Here is a 22,768-nt window from a genome sequence, read left to right as displayed (position 1 = left end):
GCTACCCCCACCCCACCGTCTCCCAGACAGATGGCCTTGACCTCCGGATGGGCTGGACACCTCTCATCCACACGCCCTCATCGTCATCCCGCCGTCTTAGAACAAACCCAAACCCACGCCTGTCATCTCTCCCCTAGCATCCCGAGCTAAGGGAGATGTCACCACACACGGCCTCCTGTTTGCACAGGAGTCTTGAAGGCCCAGAGGGGGGCACTGGCTGGCCCAGGGTCACACAGCAATCCAGGAGTGAACCTTGTCTCCCGCTCTGATTCTTGCCTCTTAGCTCAGGGCGGGGCAGAGCTGAGCTGGGCTGCAGGGGTGGCCCCGTCTTGGCTGGGTGGGAGGGACCCAGAGACCCCTGGAGAAAGACCAGCTCCTGAGGCCAGGGAACAGGTTTGCCGGGCCCAGCAGTGTGGACGGGGCAGACGCCGACACAGCAGCTCGCTCGGCACCCAGCAGCCTTCGTCCTGGAGACGGGTGCCAGCCCTGAATCTCCCAAGCCCTTCCTGGCAAGACAGAGGTAGGGCTTGGTTTTCCTGGACCCCTGGTCCACCTCTCGCGAGTCAGTCTTAGATACGGAGGCACAGAGCAGGCAGGGGCGAGCTCAGGAGGCCCTGAGCCTGCCTGTCTGCTCCCACTGTCCACACCCATCACGCCGTCACGCCTGCTCCCAGGGCCAAAGCCAAGCTGTTTCCTTTGACCAAGTCCGTCCCTAAAAGCCGCAGCGCTCAGGCAGCAGTCCTGGGCTGGTGGCGTGGGGCCTCCCGCTCTGAAACTCCTGGCTGAGGAGGAGGAGGAGGAGGAAGTAACAGGGGCCCCAGAGCCACCCACCCATCCCCCACACACCAGGGCCTGCCCAGGGCAAGGTGGTCTGGAGACAGACCTCAGGCATCCTGGCCGTGCCAAGCTGACCAGCACCCTCCAACACAAACACCGGGCCCCTGGCTCCGGCATTTTTCAGAGATGACATCAGCTCTTAAAGCTGTATGCCTCCTGCCTGCTCGGCCTAGAGAGCGGGTGTGCAGAGCCCCCGGCCCGTGAGGCAGGACAGACGCCATGGCAGGTGGCACACAGCAGGGAGGTGGCCCCCAGCCTGGCCCCCAGCCTGAAGTTGTACCGCAGGACCGGTGCAAGCCGAGCAAAGACCCGCCTTCCGGTCCCCAGGCCCCGCTGCAGGGCCTTTGCTCAGGCTGTTTCTGTCTCTGGTCCCTGCTCCGCACCATCAAGAGTCTCTCTGGGCAGCCAGCCCCTCCATCTGGGCTTCCACAGTATCCTGTCCACACTTCCAGGACTCCCCAGCCCCTGTGCAATGGCTACAACCACCCCCGTCCCCCATGAGACCCTCAGCACCTGCAAATGTTTGCAGAGCCAAGGATAGAGGGCAGAAAAACCAGAAATCTGGCGAGGAAACACCCCCACTGATCACCCTCCCGTCCGATCACCAGGTTTTTGCTAAGGCATCTAGCGCCGGCATCCACTCCGAGGAGCATTCCTGCCCCGTCATTGTGCGTGGGCAAGCTCAGGATCGGGGGTGGGGGGCTGGGAGGGTCTTAAGTCCCCTAACCCCGGGCTTTGCCAGGTGACCCAGGGGAGCCAGCCCCAGCCCCCAGCTGGGCCCCTCAGGCAAGCAGGAGGAGAGGGAGGGAAGCATAATCTCCCACGCGCCCCCTCCCCAGCACAGGCCTTCCGCAGCAAATCTCTGGCGGATCACCGTGGGGGAGGAGCTCCGTACTGTCCTCGGCCTTGAAAGGGGTGCCCCTCCCAGGGTCTCTGACCTTTGGGACAGCCACCCAGACGTGCTTTACGACAGGATACGCTCAAGCGCACGGGAGAACAGCAGGAAGAGAGAGCCCACTGACCCCCGCCCGGACCCGGACGCGGTCCACGTCCAAACCCTCTCGGTCTCTAGATCGGCCCCCTCTGCGCACGGCCCTTTGATTTGCACGCGGCTCTGTGTCCCGCACAGGTGCCCTGGCTGCTTTTGCACCTTACACACTCAAAATGGCGGTGGGGCTCACTTCCGCCTCCACAGCAAGCGCGCCGATGGGTCCTACTGGGCTGGTCTGGGCATGCGCATGTGTGTGTGGTGGGGTGCTCTGGCTCCTGGCTGGTCTGGAGCTGGAGATGGACGCACATGCGTCCAAGGAGGACCTGATGCAGTGTCCCGCCTCACTGGTGCCGGCCTCAGAGCGCTCCCTACCTGGAGGCCAGCAGCCAGGCCCAGAGCGGGCTTAGAAATACACCCCTGCCCATGGCTGCCGCAGCTTTCTCAGGCTGGTGGGAGGAATCAGTCTGTGAAAACCCTGGGCCTGCCGGCAGCATAACCTGAGCAGCGGGACCCATGGTGAGCGCCAGCTGTGTGCACCAGCTGTGGAGTGGCACTGGGGTGCTGGGGGACCGGGATGGGTACAGCCCTGCCTCCCGGGAGCCTGACTGGCAGCCGGCAGCCGTGTGGCAGGAGAGCGCTGGAGGAGTGGTCAGGTGGGCCAGGAAGGCGTCCCGGAACAGGTGCTGTCCATCAGAGACCTGGAAACAAGTGGAAGGGAAGGAACCAACCAAGGGTGGAGGCCTGCCCAGTTGCGAGAGGCACATGGGGGCTTCGCTGAGGGCCAGAGGCAGGGGTGGGGGCGGTGAGGGGCTGATAGAGGGTAAGGCTTCTTTGGGGGGTGGGGGGTGTGCTCCAGCCATCACGGTGCTGCTGAGCGAGTGGGGGGGGGTGCAGGAAGCTGCCATGGAGAAGCCGACTTCTCCCTCTACGGTGAGTTTGCTTTAGCAGCAGGGAGGCGGGAGAGAGACAGACCCCAGCACCCCACACCAGGGTGCATACTCTCTGGGCCCAGGAGGCCTTGGTTCCCCCTCCTCAGTGGACGGCCCAGGGCCAAGGCCCTGCTGCTGACTCAGGCCCCGCGGGCCAGCTCAGCATTCCTGCCACCACCACCCCCCCTCCATGGGGCTATTGAAACCCTTTGTAGGGGGTCAGGCCACAGAACCACACCTCCACCCAGAGCCTTCGGCTGCACTGTGGGCGCTGCTCTCAGGGGCAGCGCAGCCCTGGGGGACAGTCCGGGAAAGCTCTATCCTGGAGCGCCTGGGACAGAGGACAGTCCTGGGTAAGTGGCACCAGAGAGGGGATCCCAGAGGGAAGGAAGCCTCCGGACACTCAGGCCGCAGGCCCCGGACCCCCTCTGGGTTTAAGTGGGAGAAGCTGCGGGGGCCCTGGGCTGCATCCTGCCTCCACCATCAGACTAGAGCATTCCTGGGGCGGGGTGGTTTTCCCACAGATGGAGGCCACCTGTCTCGGGGAGAGGGTGCGTCTGGATCTCCCCCATCAGACAGGGCGCCATGGGGGGAACCTGGCCCAGCCCAGGGCTCCCTAAGGGCGGCTTTGTCTCCTCTTGGGGTCAACCTCTGCCTCTGCTGGGGGGGTGGGGTGGGGTCCCACCCTGCCTGGCCTTTGTCCCTGGCCTGGCGGCGGGGCCTACACGGCTCAGGTGTGCTCGCTGCAGGTATGGGGCGGGTGCCATGAAGCCGGTGCGAGTTGTCACTCTTTGGTGGATGCTTCTGCTGGGGGCCGCCAGGAAGGGCGCTGCGCAAGAGTCCACCTTCTACTACGGAACCTTCCCGGCGGGTAAGCCCATCCCTCGGCCGCTCTGTCCGTCCGTCTGTCGGCCTGCCCACCTCAGCTGGCTGGCTGATGTCTTTGGGGTGTTGGCTTCCTGGCTGGTAGGAGGAGAAACATCCTCCCATATGTTCTAAACTAAAAGAAGTTCCTAGCAAAAATTTTTTTTTAGTTACTGAAAAACTATACTGGTAATAAATGTTAATCAGAGCTAAAATTGTGCCCCCAAGTTTTTAAGGTGTTAGAGTTTTGCCCACCCTAGCCCACCAGCTCTTGGCCCTAGGGAGACTGAGCTGGGGTGGGGGAGGTGGTGCGGAGCCCAGCAGGGGGCTCTCCCCACATCTCCCCCCTCCCCACCCGCCACAGGCTTTTCCTGGGGTGTGGGCAGCTCCGCTTACCAGACGGAGGGCGCCTGGGACCAGGACGGGAAGGGGCCCAGCATTTGGGACGCGTTCACACACAGCGGCACAGGGAAGGTGCTGGGGGATGACACGGCGGACGTGGCCTGCGACAGCTACTACAAGGTGCAGGTGAGTGGGGAGTGCAGGTGCACCCCTAGCCGAGGGGAGGGGGGAGCCCCAGGGATGTGTCAACCCAGTGCTCAGCCAGCTGGAGCAGCCAGCAGGGCCTCACCCGAGCCCGTGGTGTGGTCCTCTGGGCCCTCCTGTGGCTCGTGCCCCCTGTAGTGTGAGTGACGCCGGCTGGCCCTCAGCTCCCACTTTCTTCTCTGCGTTGTCTGCTTGGGGGAGCTTCACCCGAGTTTATATATATATATATATATATATTTTAAAGACTTGAGAGACAGAATTACAGAGTTTGAGAGAGAGAGAGAGAGAGAGGTCTTCCATCCTCTAGTTCATTCCCCAAATGGCTACAACGGCCAGGCTGAAGCCAGGAGCTTCTTCCGGGTCTCCTACGTGGGTGCAGGGGGCCCAAGCACTTGGGCCATTCTCTGCTGCTTTCCCAGGTGCATTAGCAGGGAGCTGGATCAGAAGTAGAACACCTGGGACTTGAACCTGTGCCCGTATGGGATGCTGACATCACAGGTGGTGGCTTTACCCACTATGCCACGACAGCAGCCCCCTCGCCCGAGTTTATCAGGAACACCCCGATGGTGTTCTCAAAGCAGCCCCATAGCCGGAATTTGTCCTGAATCTTGGCATAGCTGTGGCATGATATGGAGCAGGTGCTATCAGCCCATGGTACAGGGAGGAGACAGAGCCTGAGAAATATGCACCGGCTGGGGCTGGTGCTGTGGCGTCCTGGGTAAAGCCGCTGCCTGCAGTGCCGGCATCCCATATGGGCGCTGGCTCGAGTCCTGGCTGCTCCACTTCCAATCCAGCTCTCTGCTATGGCCAGTGATAGCAGTAGAAGATGGTTCAAGTCCTTGGGCCCTTGAACCTGTGTGGGAAACCTGAAAGAAGCTCCTGGCTTTGGATCAGCTCAGCTCTGGCCATTGTAGCCACCTGGGGAATGAACCAGCGATGGAAGATCTTTCTCTGCCTTTGCCTCTCTGTAATTCTGCCTTTCAAATCAGTCTTTTAAAAAAACAAAAATAAATGTGTGCAGGCATGAGCCTTGGCACCCTAAGGACCGCTGGGTCCCTGCTGACCGGGCTTGCCTGGTCCCTGCCTTCGCAGGAGGACGTGATGCTGTTGAGGGAGCTGAATGTGAGCCACTACCGCTTCTCCTTGTCCTGGCCCCGGCTCCTGCCCACCGGCATCCGAGGTGAGCCCGGGCGGCCCCTCCCAGGCCCAGGGGCAGCCCCTGTGGGCCACGTTGGCTCTGAGCGGGCTTCACAGAGTCCTGATGAGAGAGACTGGCCTGGGAGCCCCGGGGCTGCTGGCAGCAGCTCTCCCAGGTGCTGCCGGTCACTCGGCTCCCTGCAGGTCTCTGCCACCCTCTGAGAGCAGGCGTGCTGGCAGGACACCCTCAGGCCCGGGAAGCCTGGCTCCGGAGGGTCAAGGCCACGGTCCCTTCTCATCACGTCCGCTTGTGTCACCCGCAGCTGAGCAGGTGAATGAGAAGGGCATCAGATTCTACAGCGAGCTCATCGATGCCCTGCTGAGGAGCGACATCACCCCGATCGTGACCTTGCACCACTGGGATTTGCCGCAGGTGAGGGCTGGTGCAGCCTCAGAGCCGGGGTTGGCTGCAGCAGCTGGGCCTGCTGGGGCCTGGACTCTGGCTCAGGGTGGTGGGATCCCTGAGCACGTCTTCCTGCCTCCATCCATTCATGCTGCTGTAGCAGAATCCTGCCACCCGGGGAGCTGACGGGGTAGGCGTGTGTCCTCTCACAGTTCTGGGGGCCGCAAAGTCGGAGATCAAGGTGCCGGCCGGTTTGGCGTCCCGTGAGGGTCTGGCGTCTGTTTCCAAGATGCTGCTTTGACCACTGCATGCCGCAGGGAGGGAGGCTGTGTCCTCCCGTGGGAGAAGGCGAAGGGCCAAGGGACAGACTCCGAATCCCATTCAGGAAGGCGGGACCCTGGTGACGCAGGACGGCACTGGGGATTCCACGTCAACCTGAACTTGAGGGGTCGGAGACGTTCCAGCCACTGCTCTGGCTGGCGGCACGGAGGGCAAACCGGCTGAACGGATGTGTGTAGTGAGCGGACAGCTCGAATCCTCACGTCTCCCAGCACACTTGACATCAAAACAACAGATCCGAAAACTGCAGGGGAAGGATTCTCAGGCCAGGGTTTGGTGACGTGGCGTAATGAACAAGTTTTAACCTTTTGTCTCCACTTGGAGCCAGAACCACACGTGCTCCCTTATGATCCCTGCCCCCCAGCAATGCCCGTGAGGCCTCAGTGGACTGTAGAAGGTGACGGGGAGGTGTCGCTGTCCGAGTTCTGCATTCCCTTGATGAGGCTGTGATCCTGGCTCTGGGTGCTGTGAGGTGGAGGGCACTCGGGATGGAGGCGTGGCTTCCGGGAAGTGCTGGGGAGCAGGTGCGGCCCACCAGCACTCTAAAGGATCAGGCGGGAGGAGAAGGTGCTCCGGTTGCAGGGAGCAGGGCCCGGAGGCAGGGGCACTGGGGGTGGGGTGGACCTCAGGGAGCAGGAGCAGCAGAGGAAGGCTCAGGACTGGAAGAGGAACTCGGGGCCAGTCCTGGAGGGCCTCAAAGGTGACTGGGAATTGGGGTTGATCCTGTGGGAAGCTGGGGGGGGGGGTGCAGAGAAGGCTTTAGGGAGGTGAACTGGAAGCCAGCCTCTGGGCCTGCCTTGGCCAAACACTCGCACCGATGGGCCCCTCGTATAGCCTGCAGTCCCAAGGGGAGCACTAGGTGCACTCAAAGGAATGATGAATCTTGGGAGATTCTCCCACCATGGGCAGGGTGAGGGTGAGGGTGGGGGTGGGAGAGCGCCCTTGCTGGAGAAAGCGGCCCCACCTTACACAGAGGCTCCTGGGGGGTGTCTGCCAGCAGCACAGCCCTCAAAGCCCTCCTGGGAGCTCGCGGGTGTTCAGGGTGCTTTTCCCTCACAACACCCCCTCCTCCGCCAGCACCTCAAGTTCCTCCTAGGCGCCAGAGTCCCAGACGTCCTGGGCTCCCTTCCTCGTGTGTGTAAGTCCATGGCTTAAGTTACTGGCCACACGTTACCATCGCATCTCGGTTCATCGCTGCCACTGCTCTCAAGCCTTCGTGCCCGTGACCTTGTCCCTTTTGCTCCCCTGAGCACCCGCTGTGCTGTGAGCACCCCTGTTTCTCCCACACGTTTGGCCAGTGGGGTTCAGAGGGCCTCCTTGGGCACCTGCTTTCCTCTCTCCGTGGCAGCTGCTCCAGGTGAAATACGGCGGGTGGCAGAACGCGAGCATGGCCACCTACTTCCGGGACTACGCCGACCTGTGCTTCGCTGTCTTTGGGGACCGCGTGAAGCACTGGATCACTTTCAGCGACCCTCGGGTGAGCTGGGGCCCTCTGCCGGCGAGAGCAGCCCCTTGCAGCACCAGGTGGCTCCCTGACACTTGTGGCTCCCGTTCCTGTAGGCCATGGTGGAGAAAGGCTACGAGACGGGCCTCCACGCGCCGGGCCTGAGGCTGCCCGGGACCGGCCTGTACAAGGCTGCACACCACATCATTAAGGTGAGATGGATGCTGTGCTCCAGGGGGAGGGGTGGCCGCCGGTGCCAGCTCAGCCTGCCCCGGACTCTGGGCCTGAGCTTGTCCTCTGCCTCCCATGCTGTGGGGATAGCCTGGGGGCGGTGTTCTGCTGGACTCGGAGCCCGAGACCTGCTGGTGGCCACGAAGCATCACCATCCAAGGGGACGGCACCTATGTGGGTAGAAATGTGTCACCAGAGGCCGGCGCCACGGCTCACTAGGCTAATCCTCCACCTTGCAGCGCCGGCACACCGGGTTCTAGGCCCGATTGGGGCGCCGGATTCTGTCCCAGTTGCTCCTCTTCCAGGCCAGCTCTCTGCTGTGGCCAGGGAGTGCAGTGGAGGATGGCCCAAGTGCTTGGGCCCTGAACCCCATGGGAGACCAGGAGAAGCACCTGGCTCCTGCCTTTGGATCAGCATGGTGTGCCGGCCGCGGTGGCCATTGGAGGGTGAACCAATGGAAAAGGAAGACCTTTCTGTCTGTCTGTCTCTCTCACTGTCCACTCTGCCTGTCAAAAAAAAAAAAAAAAAAAGAGAAATGTGTCACCAGAGATATAGACTGTCCTGTGAGGCGTGCTGACCGCAGGTGTGACCGTGAGCTAAGGGCTCAAGTCTTCAGTGGCTGAGTTGAAGGAGGGAACCAGACAGAGCCCAGGAGGGCCGCGGTGAGGGTTAGACGTGCTCATCTGACAGCGTAGGGCTCCCAGGCCCCAGGCTGCGGGGAGGAGTTCGGACAAGTGCGTTGTTTGGGAGCTGCAGTAGAGAGCAGGCCGGGGGGCGGGGGCGGCCTGTGCATCAGGTTAAGTCACCTCCTGTGACACTGGCATCCCACGTGAGTGCTGGTTCGAGTCCTGGCTGCTCTGCTTCCATTCCAGCTCCCTGCTAATGCACCTGGCAGAACAGTGGGGGGTGACCCAAGTGCTTGGGCCCCTGCCACCCACATGGGAGAGCTGGATGGAGTTCCTGGCTTCTGGCTTTAGCTTAGCCCAGTCCTGGCTGTTGGGGGCATTTGGGGAGTGAACCAGTGGCTGGGAGATTTCTTTCTCCCTCTCTGTCTCTTCTGTCGCTGTAACTCTGCCTTTCAAATAAGTAAAGGGAACCTTAAAAAAAAAAGACAGGGCAGGCATGGCCCCTCCTCCTCTACCTGGAGGAGCTGCAGGGCAGGTCGGGGGGTCGGGGGAGGAAAGGCGAGCCTCAGAGCAGGTGCTGGAGGTGGCTGAAGCTGGGCCACGCAGCAGGCCATGTGTGGACACAGGTGAGCGTGACTCAGCAGTTGGGGTGTGGGACTGGCCCTGAGGGACGCCTGGCAGAGGTGGGCAGGCAGCCCGTCCAAGCTGGAAAGCAAGGGGCCGCTGGGTGACACCCTGGGCCCTCAGACTCACAATGGGGGGAGACCCTTCTCATTCTTATGGTTTCTTTTTTTCTTTTCTTTTCTTTTTTTTTTTTTTAAGATTTATTTATTATTTGAAAGAGTTAGAGGGGCAGAGAGAGAGAGAGAGAGAGACTGGTCTTCGGTCTGCTGGTTCACTCCCCAAATGGACACAACGGCCACAGCTGGGCCCATCTGAAGCCAGGAGCTTCTTCTGGGTTTCCTATGAGGGTGCAGGGGCCCAAGCACTTGGGCCATCTTCTACTGCTTTCCCAGGCCATAGCAGAGAGTTGGATTGGAAGTGGAGAAGCCAGGACTTGAACAGGCACCCATATGGGATGCCAGCACTGCAAGCGGCGGCTTTACCCACTATGCCACAGCACTGGCTCTGGGTTATGGTTTCTTTTTTTCTTTTGTTTCTTTTTCTTTTTTTTTTTTTTTTTTTAAGATTTATTTATTTATTTGAAAGTCAGTTACACATAGAGAGAAGGAGAGGCGGGGCGGGGCGGGTCTTCCGTCCTCTGGTTCACTCCCCAGTTGGCTGCAACAGCTGGAGCTGCGCCAATCCGAAGCCAGGAGCTTCTTGCAGGTCTCCCACGTGGGCGCAGGGGCCCAAGGACTTGGGCCATCTTCTGTTGCTATCCCAGCTGCTTCTACTCCTGATCCAGCTCCCTGCTGTGGCCTGGGAAAGCAGGGGAGGAGGCCCACATGCTTGGGCCCCTGCACGCACATGGGAGACCCAGAAGCTCTTGTCTCCTAGCTTCAGATTGGCTCTGGCCACTGGGGTCATCTGGGGAGTGAACCGGTGGATGGAAGACCTTTCTGTCACTGTCTCTACCTCTCTCTGTAACCATCTTTCAAATGAATAAAATAAATCTTAAAAAGAAGAAGGCTCTGAAGCCCTCTGTAATAACGCACATCTTCCAGGCCTTGTCCGTACAGGTCTGAGCCAAGCAGGCGGGATCCCGGCAGTGCTCCGAGGTGTTCCGCTCCCTGGGACGGCCCAGGCTTCCTTGTGTCTGTCCGGTCGTCGCTAGCTGGCAGGAAGGAAGTGTAGGGAGAGCAGACTGGAGCGGGGGGTGGGGGGATGGGGAGGCGGTCCTCAGTGGGTAGTGGCCACCCCTCCTGCAGCCTGCAGACTTGGTTTTTCTAGGTTGATGCCTCCCAAGCTCCAGCAGTGTTGAAACCAGGTCCCTGATGGCATTTTCCTACCTTCCCGAGCACCCTGTCCAGTTGCTACAAGCAGGAAGAAAAACAAGAAACTGTAGCAAAAGCTTAGAGCAAGAAATGAGGACACAGTGGTTTGTGCTGGAGGTGGGCCAAACTTCCTCCTGGGATGAGGGCCGAGGGCGCCTCCAGAGGTCAGAGGCAGGGAGACTGGATGGCGAGGGTCAGGCTGGGCTTAGGAAAACCCTGGGTCGGAGGCTGGGCCCCTGGGGCCAGGAAGGAGGGGATGGGACTTCTCCCTGCCCCAGCCCCTTGGAAGGGGCGGGGAAGTGGACCTGTCAGTCACCGTGGTGATCTGCTCCCTCCCGCAGGCTCATGCCCATGTCTGGCACTCTTACAACGACACGTGGCGGGGCAGGCAGCGAGGTGAGTCATGGTGCCCCCCCACCCCCGCGTGCAGGGAGCACGCAGTGCCCACCGAGGCACTGTCACACCTGCCTCTACGCCCCCTCTCTCTGTCGTCTTGCAAGGTCTGGTGGGGATTTCGTTGAACTGTGACTGGGGGGAGCCCGTGGACGTCAGCGACCCCAAGGACGTCGAGGCTGCTGAGAGATACCTGCAGTTCTGCCTGGGCTGGTTTGCCAACCCCATCTATGCGGGCGACTACCCCCAGGTCATGAAGGACCGCATAGGTGAGCGAGCCGCGCTGCGTTTCTGGGCTCCGGGCCTGGGGGGCGGGGCTCGAGGGCTCGGTCAGCACCCAGAGAACTGGGAACTGGTTCTTTGGAGACGGAGGCAGGGGAGACCCGCGCAAGTCCCTGGCCCTGGAGATTGAGGATTGCAGAACTCGGGGGACAAACCTGGGCGACTCCTCGAGCTGCCCCCTCTTGTGCTCCGCCATCCTCACCTGTTCTGCGCCGTTGTCACGGGGGGGAGGAGGGGGCCATTCAGGGGTCTCCAGGAAGTCTATGGAAAAGGCTTATTGAGGGAAAAACAGCACACGGATGTCAGAACTCTTCCGTCCCAAAAGATACCTGTTTTTCCTTCCATTTCCTCACCAACGCTGAAGGACCCTAGAACTTTCCAAGCGTGGTTTCCACAGAGCCTGGGAGAGCGCTCGGGGCCTTCGGAGTCTGGGTGCCGCCTAACAGAAACGGCACCGGAAGTGGCTTGGAAAGAACCCAACCTTCAGGGCTGTCCTTTTTTATTTTAAAATCTCTGTCTGTCTGTCTGTCTATCTATAAAGCACAGTGACACAGAGATCTTCTGTCTGCTGGATCACTCCCCAGTGGCTGCAATGGCCCAGGCTGCAGCCAGGAACCTGGAACACCATCCGAGTCTCCCACATGAGTGGCAGGGCCCCAAGCACTGGGGCCATCCTCCACGGCCTTCCCAGGTGCTTTAGCGGGCGCTGGATCAGAGGTCGAATAGCCGGGACTCGAACCGGCTTTCCGACGTGGGCTGCTGGTGTCGCTGAAGCCCGCGCCGCAGTGCCAGCCCCCAGGACGTCCTCAGGAAGCAGGCTCAGTCTGTCTTTCCACTCAGACCTCATGTGTTAGCCTGTCAGCCACTCACCCTGGCCACAACGTGACTGCTATAGCTCCGGGCATCGTGTCCTTACACATAAACACTTAACAGCAGAAAATGGGAACAGATCCACATTTCCCCCTGCCAATTTGTCCCCCATTTTTAAAAAAGACTTATTCACTGTAACTGAAAGGCAGAGTGAGAGAATCTTCAGCTGCTCGTTCACTCCTTAAATAGCCACAACAGCCAGGGCTGAGCCAGGCCAAAGCCAGGAGCCAGGAGCTTCTTCCAGGTCTCCCACGTGGGTGCAGGGGCCCAAGCACTTGGGCCATCTTCTACTGCTTTCCCAGGCCATCAACAGGGAATTCAATCAGAAGCCGAGCAGCCAAGGCTCAACCGGCACCCCATTTTTTAAAACTGTGGTAAAATCTTTACATCTTCACCTTTTTAAAAAAATATTTATTTATCTATTTATCTATCTATTTACTTATTTATTTGAAAGGCAGAGTTAGAAGGAGAGCCAAAGATGCCGGCGCCGTGGCTCAATAGGCTAATCCTCCACCTTGCGGCGCCGGCACACCGGGTTCTAGTCCCAGTCGGGGCGCCGGATTCTGTCCCGGTTGCCCCTCTTCCAGGCCAGCTCTCTGCTATGGCCAGGGAGTGCAGTGGAGGATGGCCCAAGTGCTTGGGCCCTGCACCCCATGGGAGACCAGGAAAAGCACCTGGATTCTGGCTCCTGCCATCGGATCAGCGCGGTGCGCCGGCTGCAGCGGCGGCCATTGGAGGGTGAACCAACGGCAAAGGAAGACCTTTCTCTCTGTCTCTCTCTCTCACTGGCCACTCTGCCTGTCAAAAAAAAAAAAAAAAAAAAAAAGAAGGAGAGCCAAAGAGAGGGAGAGATGTTCCTGCTGCTTCACTCCCCAGATGGCTACAACGGGCCAGGCTGGGCCAGGCCGGAGCCAGGAGCTTCTCCCGGGTCTCCCACGTGGGTGCAGGGGCCCAAGCACTTGACCATCGTCTGCTGCCCTCCTAGGTGCGTTAGCAGGGAGCTGGATCGGAAATGAGGCAGCCGGGACTCAAACCGGTGCCCATGAGATGCTGGTGCTACAGACGGTGGCTTTCTCCCTGCGCCACAGCGCGGGCCCCGATCTTGACTGGTTTTTAAATTTGGGAGGCAGAGACACAGTTCCCATTCGCTGTGCCACTCCCCACATGCCTGCGATGGCCAGGACTGGGCTGGGCCAAAGCCGGGGGCCGGAGCACAGCCCAGGGCTCCTGCAAGGGTGGCAGCAGCCCAGTCACTTGAGTGCCTCCCAGAGGCTGCGCCAGCAGGAAGCTGGCGTCAGACTGGAGCCAGCAGAACCCGAGCCCGCACCACAGGGTGGGACCAGGCGTCTTAACTGCCAGGCTGCATCCCTGCCCGTGCCGTAAGCATTGCTAAGGGTACCATTCGGTAGCGTGTTCCCAGGACTGCCCGGCTATCACCTCCATCCATCTCCAGAACTCTGTCTTGCAAACTCTTGCTCTGTGCTCATTAACCGACCTCCAGCCCCCTCCCCCCACTTCCTGCTTTAACAGTTTTGTCTACACCGAGTGCCTCACCTACGTGGAATCATACAAACACGTCTTTTCCCGATTGGCTGTTCTTTACCCAGCGTGACGTCCTCAAGGTTCGTCCCACTGCTGTGGGTCAGGATGCCTTCGTTCTGAGGCTGGGTAACCTCTCGCTGTGTGTGCACGCGTGGGCCACGTGTTGCTTGTCCCTTCACCTGTCGGTGGGCACGTGAGTGGCACGCATCTTTTAGCTTTTGGTAATGCTGCCATGAACGTGGGCGTAAGGGTGGCTCCTCGAGACCCTGCTATGCGTTCTCTCAACCTCCCCAGCAGAGGGAGTGCTGAGTTGGACGGCCATTCTATTCTCAGTTTAAGGAACTGCCGAGCTGCCTTCCGTAGCACGGCGCCCCAGTGACACACGAGTGTCCCCATTGCTCTACTTCCTCGGCAGTAGTTGTGGTTTTGGCTTTCGGGTAGCAGCCGTCCTGACGGGTACCAGGTGCTGTCTCCCATCGTTTTCGTTTGCATTTCCCCGACTTCGGAGCCTCGGGCATCCTCTCACGTAGGCCACCTGTGCATCTTCTCTGGAGGAACTCCGCATTGCACTGGGTTACTGCGGGGGGGGGGGGGGGGCTGTTCTCTGCATATTCTGGATCTCAGTCTCTTCTCCCCTATATCATTTACAGTTTCCCCCCATTCTATGGGTTGGCTTTTTATTCATTGCTGATTCTTTTTTTTTTTTTTTTTTTTTTTTTTTTTTTTTTTTTTTGACAGGCAGAGTGGATAGTGAGAGAGAGAGACAGAGAGAAAGGTCTTCCTTTTTGCCGTTGGTTCACTCTCCAATGGCCACCGCACTGATCCTGGTCTCCCATGGGGTGCAGGGCCCAAGCACTTGGGCCATCCTCCACTGCCTTCCCGGGGCCACAGCAGAGAGCTGGCCTGGAAGAGGGGCAACCGGGACAGAATCCGGCGCCCCGACCAGGACTAGAACCTGGTGTGTCGGCGCCGCTAGGTGGAGGATTAGCCTAGTGAGCCGCGGCGCCGGCCAATTGCTGATTCTTTTAAAGATTGATTTATTCATTTTGAAGGTCAGAGTTACTGAGAGAGAAAGACATAGAGAAATCTTCCAATGGCCAGGGTTGGGCCAGTTAAAAGCCAGGAGCCAGGAGCTTCTTCCGGGTCTCCCACGTGGGTGCAGGGGCCCAAGCACTTGGGCCATCTTCCAGTGCTTTCTCGGGTGCATTAGCAGGGAGCTGGATTGGAAGTTGAGCAGCCAGGACATGAATTGGAGCATTGCAGGCGGTGACTTTACCTGCTATGTCACAACACCAGCCACTAATTATGTCTTTTGATGCACAAAATTTGTGAATTTTCACAAAGTCCAATCTGTATATTGTTTGTGTGTGTCTTTGTTGTCATATCCAAAAAAACCATTACTGGAGCCAGCATTGAGGCGTAGCAGGTAAAACTGCCTCCTCTGACACCAGTGTCCCATATGGGCGCCAGTTTGTGTCTCGCTGCTCCACTTCCAATCCAGCTCTCTGCAATGGCCTGGGAAAGCAGTGGAAGATGCCCAAGTGCTTGGGCCCCTGCACCCGCGTGGGAGACCCAGAAGCTTCTTGGCTCCTGGCTTCAGATTGGTCCAGCTCTAGCCATTATGATGGGGAGTGAACCAGCGGATAGAAGTTCTCTCTCTCTCTGTCTCTGTCTCTCTGTCTCTGTGTCTCTCCCTCTGTCTTTAATTCTGCCTCTCAAGTAAATAAATAAATTTATTAAAAAACCCTTGATTTGGGGCAGAGACAGTGAGAGCATGCTCATGAGCACGCATGCTTGCATCCCCGGTCCACCTCTCATATTCCCAGGATTGGGCTGGGCATGAGCCGAGAGCTCGGGATATCTGGGACTCCCACGTGGGTGGCGGGGCTTTGGCGACTGCAGGTGGCACTGCTGCCTCCCAGGGTCTGTGCTGGCGGAATCTGGAGCCCAGTTCTGAACCCAGGTGCTCTGATAGGGGACACGGGTGTCCGGATCAGCGTTTTAACCAATAAGCTCAATGCCAGCCCCCAAGGAGTTTCTTTTTTTGTGTTCATTTACTGAAAACTTTTGGCAAGGGCATATATACAAGGGTATATTGTTGAATTCATTTATTAGCACCAAAAAGTATAAAGCGAAGTCGAAGCACCCCTGCCCCCCGAAGGAAGTCCACCTCCAGGGAGGGACTGTGCCTCCGTGAGTAAGGTCATTGCCGCCGGGTCAGCGCCTGCCCTCACCACGTGCATCTACGTCTTTCCTCACCAGACACGCATCTTGGCAGCCCACGTTGGGTTTACCTTCTTCCAGTGGCTGCACGGAGCTGTACTGACTTAGATTCCATCACTGATAACCAGCCCCCACAGCCAGACATCTGGGTTGTTCTGTTCTTTGGCTACGTGGGGCTGGCGTTGTGGTGCAGTGGAGGAAGCCACTGGTTGCAATGTTGGATTCTCATATCAGATCCCCACTTGAGACTTCGCTGCTCCACTTCTGATCCAGCTTCCCGCTAAAGCACCTGGGAAAGCAGTGGAAGATGGCCCACGTGCTTGGGTCCCTACCACCCACGTGGGAGACCAGGGGGACGTTCCTGGATTCTGCCTGTAGTCTGGCCCAGCCTCTGCCATTGCAGCCATTTGGGGAGTGAACCAGTGGATGGCAGATCTTCTCTGTTGCTCCCTGTCATTCTGCCTTTCAAATACATAAACTTTTTTTGGGGTAAATATTTATTTGAGAGGTAAACTTACAGACTTATAGAGGAAGAGACAGAAAGATCTTCCATCCTCTGGTTTACTCCTCAAACAGCCGCAACGGCCAGAGCTGGGCTGATCCAAAGCCAGGAGCCAGGAGCATCTTCTGGGTCTCCCACATGGGTGCAGGGGCCCAAGGACTTGAGCCATCTTCTACTGCTTTCCCAGGTGCGCTAGCAGAGAGCTGGATCAGATGTGGAGCAGCCATCAGCAGAGAGCTGGATCGCAAGAGCAGCTGGGACTTGAACCAGCACCCATATAGGATGCCGGTGCTGCAGGCAGAGGCTTAACCTAGTACCACAGTGCCGGCCCCAATAAAATCGTTAAAAAAAAAAAAATCTGGGGCTGGCACTGTGGTGTGATGGGTAAAGCTGCCGCCTGTGACGCCAGCATCCCATATAAGCGCTGGTTTGACACATGGCTACTCCACTTCTGATCCAGCGCTCTGCTATGCACCTGGGGAAGCAGCAGCAGGAGGCTCAAGCCCTTGGGCCCCTGCACCCACGTGGGAGACCTGGAAGAAGCTCCTGGCTTCCCAGCTCCAGCCATTGTGGCCATTTGGGAAGTAAACCAGAGGATGGAAGATTTTCTCTGTCTCTCTCCCTCTCTCTGTCTTAGCTTTTCTCTCTGTCACTCTACCTTTCAAATAGATAAATCTTTTTCTTAAAAAACCCCTTGGCTACTCAACAGACATCATCCCCACACTTCCACGGTGTCAGTAAGCAGGGATAAGTGGATCCGGGAGGCAGCGTTCATGTGGTGCTTAGGGCGCTGGTGACGATGCCGATGCCCGTGTTAGAGTTGGCTTTGAGATCAGGCTCTGGGTTCCACCCTGGCAGGCCGTGGGTGATGGCTCAAGCCCTTGGGTCCCTGCCACCCACATGGGAGACCTGGATGGAGTTCTTGGCTCCCGGCCGCGGCCCTGGCCACTGCAGGTATTTAGGGAGTAAACCAGCAGATGGGAGCTTTCTCTCCTGCTGCTCCTCAAATTAACAAAAGAAAAATCAGGAATTGGTCGGTGAAAACACATACGCTTCTGCAGTTCTGAGAGGAGCCTGCCTCGGACAGAGGTCTGAGCAACACAGTGTGGACGTGCTCCTGTCACCCCCTTCCCACCCCGGCCTCCCGGCCCCCTGCCAGCTTGGTTGTCCACACGCCATGTGCTGTGAACATACTACTTTTAAGCGATACGGACTCTGGCATTTTTTTAATAGCATCCAAAATTCTGCCAGCCTGAGGTTGTGTTTGCTGAGCGCCCGCCCTCGTGTCGACACGCCAGCGTCACCACGTGTGACAGTCGGCCCTGATAACGTCTCTGTCCCTCTCTACAGGAAGGAAGAGCGTGGAGCAGGGCCTCGAGGCATCCAGGCTGCCGGCGTTCTCACTGCAGGAGAAGAGCTACGTTAAGGGCACCTCGGATTTCCTGGGCTTGGGTCACTTCACAACTCGGTACGTCACGGACAGGAGCTACGCCCCCCGCCAGGGACCCAGCTACCAGAATGACCGGGACGTCGTGGAGCTGGCCGACCCGGACTGGCCGGATCTGGGGCCCCAGTGGCTCCGCTCGGTGCCCTGGGGGTTCAGGAGGCTCCTCCACTTTGCTCAGGTGATTATTCCGTGGAGCCGGGTCGTGGACATCGAGGCCGGAGCTGCCGCTCTCCAGGCTTAAGCTCAGGTGCCTATCTGAAAGCTGATCAGAGAGAACAAACAGTTCCAACTCTCAGGCTCCCCAATGTGCCATCCAATGAAATGCTTCTGTGTATGTCCTTAGCTACTTAAAAATCTATCTGTTTTAAAGGCAGAGGGGTAGATTTCCAATCTGCTGGTCCACTCTCCAATTGGCTACAATTGCCGGGGCTGGGCCAGGCCAAAATCAGGAGCCGGGAACTCCATCCGGGTCTCCCAAGTGCAAGGACCCAAGCCTTGCTTTCCCAGGCCCATTAGTGGGGTGTGCAGGGAGCCGGATCGGAAGCAGAACGGCTGGGACCCCAGCTGGTGCTCCCACGCGGGACACTGGCACCACAGTGCTGGCCCCGTAGCTGAAATTCTACCCGTTAGCTGTTCTGCTGCCCTGCTCACCCGAGATGGGACATGCGGGAACCACTGAGAAATGGGTTCTTTGTATGGTTTTGCCTCGGGTCCACTCGTCCCTAAGGGAACGTCTGAACTGGCAGGTACCAAGTGAACACAGCTGGACGCGGTGGCGGCTTGCGCGTGTGTCCCTGTAGGAGCCTCTGTGCCAGTGCCCACCGGAAGTCAGCAGTTGAGAGCCCGCTGTGTGCCTCCCTTTCAGACACAGTATGGCGATCCTCCCATCTATGTGACCGAGAACGGGGCGCCCCAAAGAGTGCCCTGCAGTCAGCTGTGTGATGAGTGGAGAATCCACTACCTCAAGGGATACATAAATGAGATGCTGAAAGGTGAGAGGGGACTAAGGCTGTCTGCTCCACTGTGTCTGCTGACCCCGTGCGATCCGATCACACTCGTGATCAACCAAAATTTGCTTTGACGTTTCTTTAGGCGTTTTAATATCGTGCTTTGTAAAGGACTGAAACAGAATACAATGTCTTTGCAGCTGTGAAGGACGGTGCTAACATCAGAGGGTACACCGCCTGGTCTCTGTTGGATAAGTTTGAGTGGGACAAAGGCTACTCGGACCGATACGGATTATACTACGTCAGATTCATTGACAGAAATAGGCCTCGCCACCCAAAGGCCTCCATGCGCTATTACAAGAAAATCATCGCTGCCAATGGGTTTCCCAGTCCGAGAGAGGTGAGGCTACTTCGCCAAGTCCTGTGTCCTGGATTTGACAGCAGCAGGGGTGCACAGCGGGGCGAAGCCGTCTCTGAGAGGCAGGGGGTACAGCACAGCCCTGTCTCTCCCGACTTCCCTGTTTGCTCATTTATTTAGCGTGGAGAAAACGCACCTTAAAATGCCACCCTTAACACACTAAGGGTGTGACTAGAACTTACACCAGGGCCCCGCCTGCTTTAGGTTATGACAGGGCAAAATCAAGACAATTGACCGGTACTCTCAACGTTGTCTCTGTTTTTCATCTATCTGAAGGGCAGAATTAGAGACAGAGACCTTCCATCCTCTGGTTCACTTTCCAAAGGGTAGCAATGGCCAGGGCCGGGCCAAGCCAAAGCCAGGAGCTTCTTCTTGGTTTTCCACGCAGGTGCAGAGGCTCAAGCACTTGGGCCATCCTCCACTGCCCTCCCGGGCCACAGCAGAGAGCTGGATCAGAAGTGGAGCAGCCAGGGCTTGAACGAGAGCCCATATGGGATGCTGGTGCTGCCCGCCCACCCCTTTTAATATTTGTTTATTTGAAAGTCAGAGTTAGACGGGGAGACGGAGATCTTCCATTCACTGGTTCACGCCCCAGATGGCTGCTTTGGCCAGGGCTCAGCCAGGCCAAAGCCAGGCGCTTCATCTGAGTCTCCCACATGGCTAGCAGGGACCCATGGGTGGAAGTCATCTTCCACTGCTTTCCCAGGTGCATTAGCAGGGAGTTGGATCACAAGTGGAGTAGGCGGGACATGAACTGGTGCACCCAGATGGGAAGCTGGCGTCGCATACACCTGCTATGTCACAATGTTGTGTCTTTTGACAAACAGCTGCTGGTCACTCTTCAGCATATGTATAAAAGGCTAAGTAAAGTGACTGTGTAATGACCATGGCATTTTCTTTACCCACCAGTGGAGCCCTACAGATGCACTGCTCCACAATGAAGTTAAAATAATCAAGCTTACTAATCCTTTAAACCTGTTTTCAGTAACATAAAAACTTCTCAGCTCTGTTGCCACACCTATTGGCAGGGAATATAAACTATAGAGTGCTTTCATATGAGTATTTTAGAAAGTATTTATTTGAAAAGCAGTTAGAGAAAGAAGGGTTTCTTCCATCTGCTGGTTCACTCCCCAAATGGCTGCAATGGCTAGGGCAGGGCCAGGCTGAAGCCAGCAGCCTCATCCGGGTCTCCCACAAGGGTGCAAGGATCCAAGCACTTGGGCCAGTCTCTGCTGCTTTCCCAGGTGCATCAGCAGGGAGCTAGATTGGAAGTGCAGCAGCTGGGATTTGAACCAGTGCCCACATGGGATGCTGGCACTGCAGGCCATTGCTTTAACCCACTGTGCCACGGTGCCATCCCCAAAAGTAATTATTGAAGATTTTGAAAATAAACTTGTTCACCAAAATGTTAAGGTGAGCCCACCACAGAGGCAGCAACTGGAAGCTGTCGGGCACGCACACAGCCCTGGACCGGAGGGATATTCCTCTGCTCAGACTCCCCCGCTACCATGCACATGGGGGTGCATATTAACACTTAAAGCACAGGCAGATAGGTAAAGTGTGTACCTGTACCCCACACTTACTCCAAAAGGAATTTCAGATAAACTAGTGTGCGACCGCACTGCTCATCTGCGGGGTTTCCATTAGGTGGACCGCTGGCACCGCGAAGCCCTGGACATGTGCTCCATCGACAACCAGATGCTCGCCGCAGGTGAGTGCGTTCGCGTCTGTCCTCGGGCAGGGAGTCGTCACACTCGGCGTGACGTTCCGAACACATCAGCGACAGCCATCTGAAGTGAACCTTCCAAACCACTGACAGCTCAATGTTTCTTCACTCTGAAGTGATTCAGATTCATGTTCCATAAGCATTTTAAATATGAAAACCTACCAGGAGAGAAGTACTTATCCACCCTGGCTCTTGTTCTAGTGGAAGGAGGGAAGTCAGCCCTTACACCAAATGCAATGAAACACTCCAGAATTTAGATTTGCTCATTGAGCAAGTAATTTTATTAAGCACTCACAATTAGGGAAGGGGGTATTTAAGCCATGGAGATACAACAATGAACAAAAAACAAGGAGCCTCGCCTTCCAGAAGGCATCATTTCTCATGCCATGGGATGTAAAAGGGAGAGACACGGGGCAGTCAGAAGGACACCTCCTGGCTAACAAGCTCGTCTTCGCTGTGCTGTCACACGGGGAATGCGCTCGACCCAGTCCTCCCGCCCGTGAGCTCTACCAGCCAGTGCGCACCACCCCACACACCTGAACAGCCAGGCGGCTCTGCCTTGTCACCCCACTCTGCACACACAATATGCTGGTCACTTGGCTCGCAAAAAATTATCAAACTGTCAACACCGACACTCGCCCCCCTCTCAGGACACATGGCGGCCTCTGGGCCTCTAGGGAGTTTTCCTTCGCCCACCTCTCCAGCAGAGCTGAGAGAGCCATGAGGCCTGCCGTGGATCCTGAGATTAATGCACGGGGGGATGGGCGGGGCTCACACGATGCCACTCAGCCCGTCTCTTCTGAAAGGTTTTACAAAGCTTTCACTCCTTCAGTGCACATGAGAGAGAGTAACTAGACGACAGGGTGCTGCCCTCCCCCAGGCCTCTGCCTCACAGCTAAGCCGACTGGCCGGAGCTCTGCGCTGGGGCTGACGGTGCGGCTGGCTGTCGCGTTGCAGAGCCCTTGCTGAGCCACATGCAGCTGGTGACGGAGATCGTGGTGCCCACGGTGTGCGCGCTCTGCGTGCTCATCGCGGCCGTGCTGCTGCTGCTGCTGCTGAGCAGGCGGAGCTGAGAGGGGCCGCAGGGCCACGGACCCCCGCGGCTCGCTGCCTCCCGGCTTGTCGGTAATTACCCCCACCCCCTAACTTTTGTGCTGGGACCTACACATGAGAAAACTGAAGCATAAGTCAAATAAAAACCACTTGTTAATGTCAGCTCTCCCAAAGTCGGCATGACTACTTTGCTACTCGGCGCGCGTTTTCATTTTACAAAAGCGGGACCGCTGCATACAAACCATTTGGTCGGCTGATTTTTTAAAACATCTCGAATGCATCCAACATGTCACTGTAGCAGTCCGCCAGCCCAGCGCTGTCCGATGCAGATGCACAGGGCCGACGCTCACCAGGACAACGTGCGCACGGGCTCCCGTCTGAGATGCTCTGGAGGCCAAATGCGGTTCACTCTTCACACTGACAGGGGAGTCGCTGGCCTAGAGAACACTTCAGCTCTGCCAAAAGGTGGAATTAACTGATCTCCATTTATTTGTGGACAAAATGACAAATAATTTTAATTTTTTTCTATTTATCTTTGTTTCTGGAACACAGTAGAAAATAGTGTTAACTGAAAGAATCCATGAAAATAATACCACAAATCACAGTTTCTCTGGGCTGGGGTAAAACTTTTTAACAATTTTGCCTTCAATGTTAAGTTGGTATGTCAGGAGTCTGCTCCTTCTACCACAAATAGGAGGGCATTTCAAAAATGAAATTACAAGATGTTTATTTTGGTGCAATTTTTAAAAACTTACAAATAGTTTTCTTAATGTGTATTTCCTGTGAAGTTTTTGAACAATGCTTATACAGGTGTAAAATGCAGAGACATTATGACTCAAAAAAACTGGGGGTCGGGGACAGGTGGTTGGCCTCGCAGCTGAAACCGCACTGGCTGGGATGGAGGCACCCACACTGCAGCACCTGAGCTTGATCCCCATGGTCAAGCACCTGGGCCATCTTTTTCCCAGGCACCTCAGCAAGGGGCTGGATGGAAAGGGAAGCAGCTGGGACACAACCCAGTGCTGAGAAGTCCAGCTCCTGCCTCCACCTCCCGATAACGCACACCCTGGGAGGCAGCGGC

General features: G+C 57.4%; 2 protein-coding genes across 9 annotated transcripts in view; one reads left to right on the top strand and one right to left on the bottom strand.

The window, feature by feature from the left end:
• Positions 1–2,212: 2,212 nt before the first annotated feature.
• LCTL (lactase like) lies at positions 2,213–21,849 on the top strand. 3 transcript variants are annotated; one of them, XM_070054400.2, is made up of 14 exons: positions 2,213–2,344; positions 3,507–3,628; positions 3,986–4,149; positions 5,260–5,347; positions 5,628–5,737; positions 7,395–7,523; positions 7,607–7,702; positions 10,626–10,680; positions 10,785–10,946; positions 17,447–17,721; positions 18,409–18,535; positions 18,691–18,890; positions 20,556–20,619; positions 21,592–21,849. In XM_070054400.2, the coding sequence occupies exons 2-14, from the start codon at positions 3,523–3,525 to the stop codon at positions 21,705–21,707; spliced, it is 1,692 nt and encodes a 563-aa protein (XP_069910501.2). In that variant the 5' UTR covers positions 2,213–2,344; positions 3,507–3,522; the 3' UTR covers positions 21,708–21,849. The 3 variants fall into 3 exon arrangements, with proteins under 3 accessions (XP_069910501.2, XP_089166732.1, XP_089166733.1); XM_089310606.1 differs by lacking the exon at positions 2,213–2,344 and adding an exon at positions 2,673–2,758; XM_089310607.1 differs by lacking the exon at positions 2,213–2,344 and adding an exon at positions 3,019–3,110.
• ZWILCH (zwilch kinetochore protein) overlaps positions 20,887–22,768 on the bottom strand; it is a 38,661-nt gene continuing 36,779 nt past the window's right edge. For all 6 annotated transcript variants that reach the window (XM_070054395.2, XM_089310602.1, XM_089310603.1 and 3 more), the window contains one exon: positions 20,887–22,142. Coding sequence is in view for 1 of the 6 variants with exons in the window: in XM_089310602.1 (XP_089166728.1) it covers positions 22,093–22,142 (50 nt within the window). In the remaining 5 variants the exon portion in view is untranslated. The remainder of the gene's footprint in view (positions 22,143–22,768) is intronic.

This window comes from Oryctolagus cuniculus, chromosome 12 (assembly GCF_051225735.1).
Source record: "Oryctolagus cuniculus isolate XC-2025 breed Fujian yellow rabbit chromosome 12, ASM5122573v1, whole genome shotgun sequence".
In the NCBI taxonomy this organism is placed as follows: domain Eukaryota; kingdom Metazoa; phylum Chordata; class Mammalia; order Lagomorpha; family Leporidae; genus Oryctolagus; species Oryctolagus cuniculus.
Note: the sequence above shows the minus strand (reverse complement) of the source record. Positions and strands in the feature narration are given on the sequence as shown.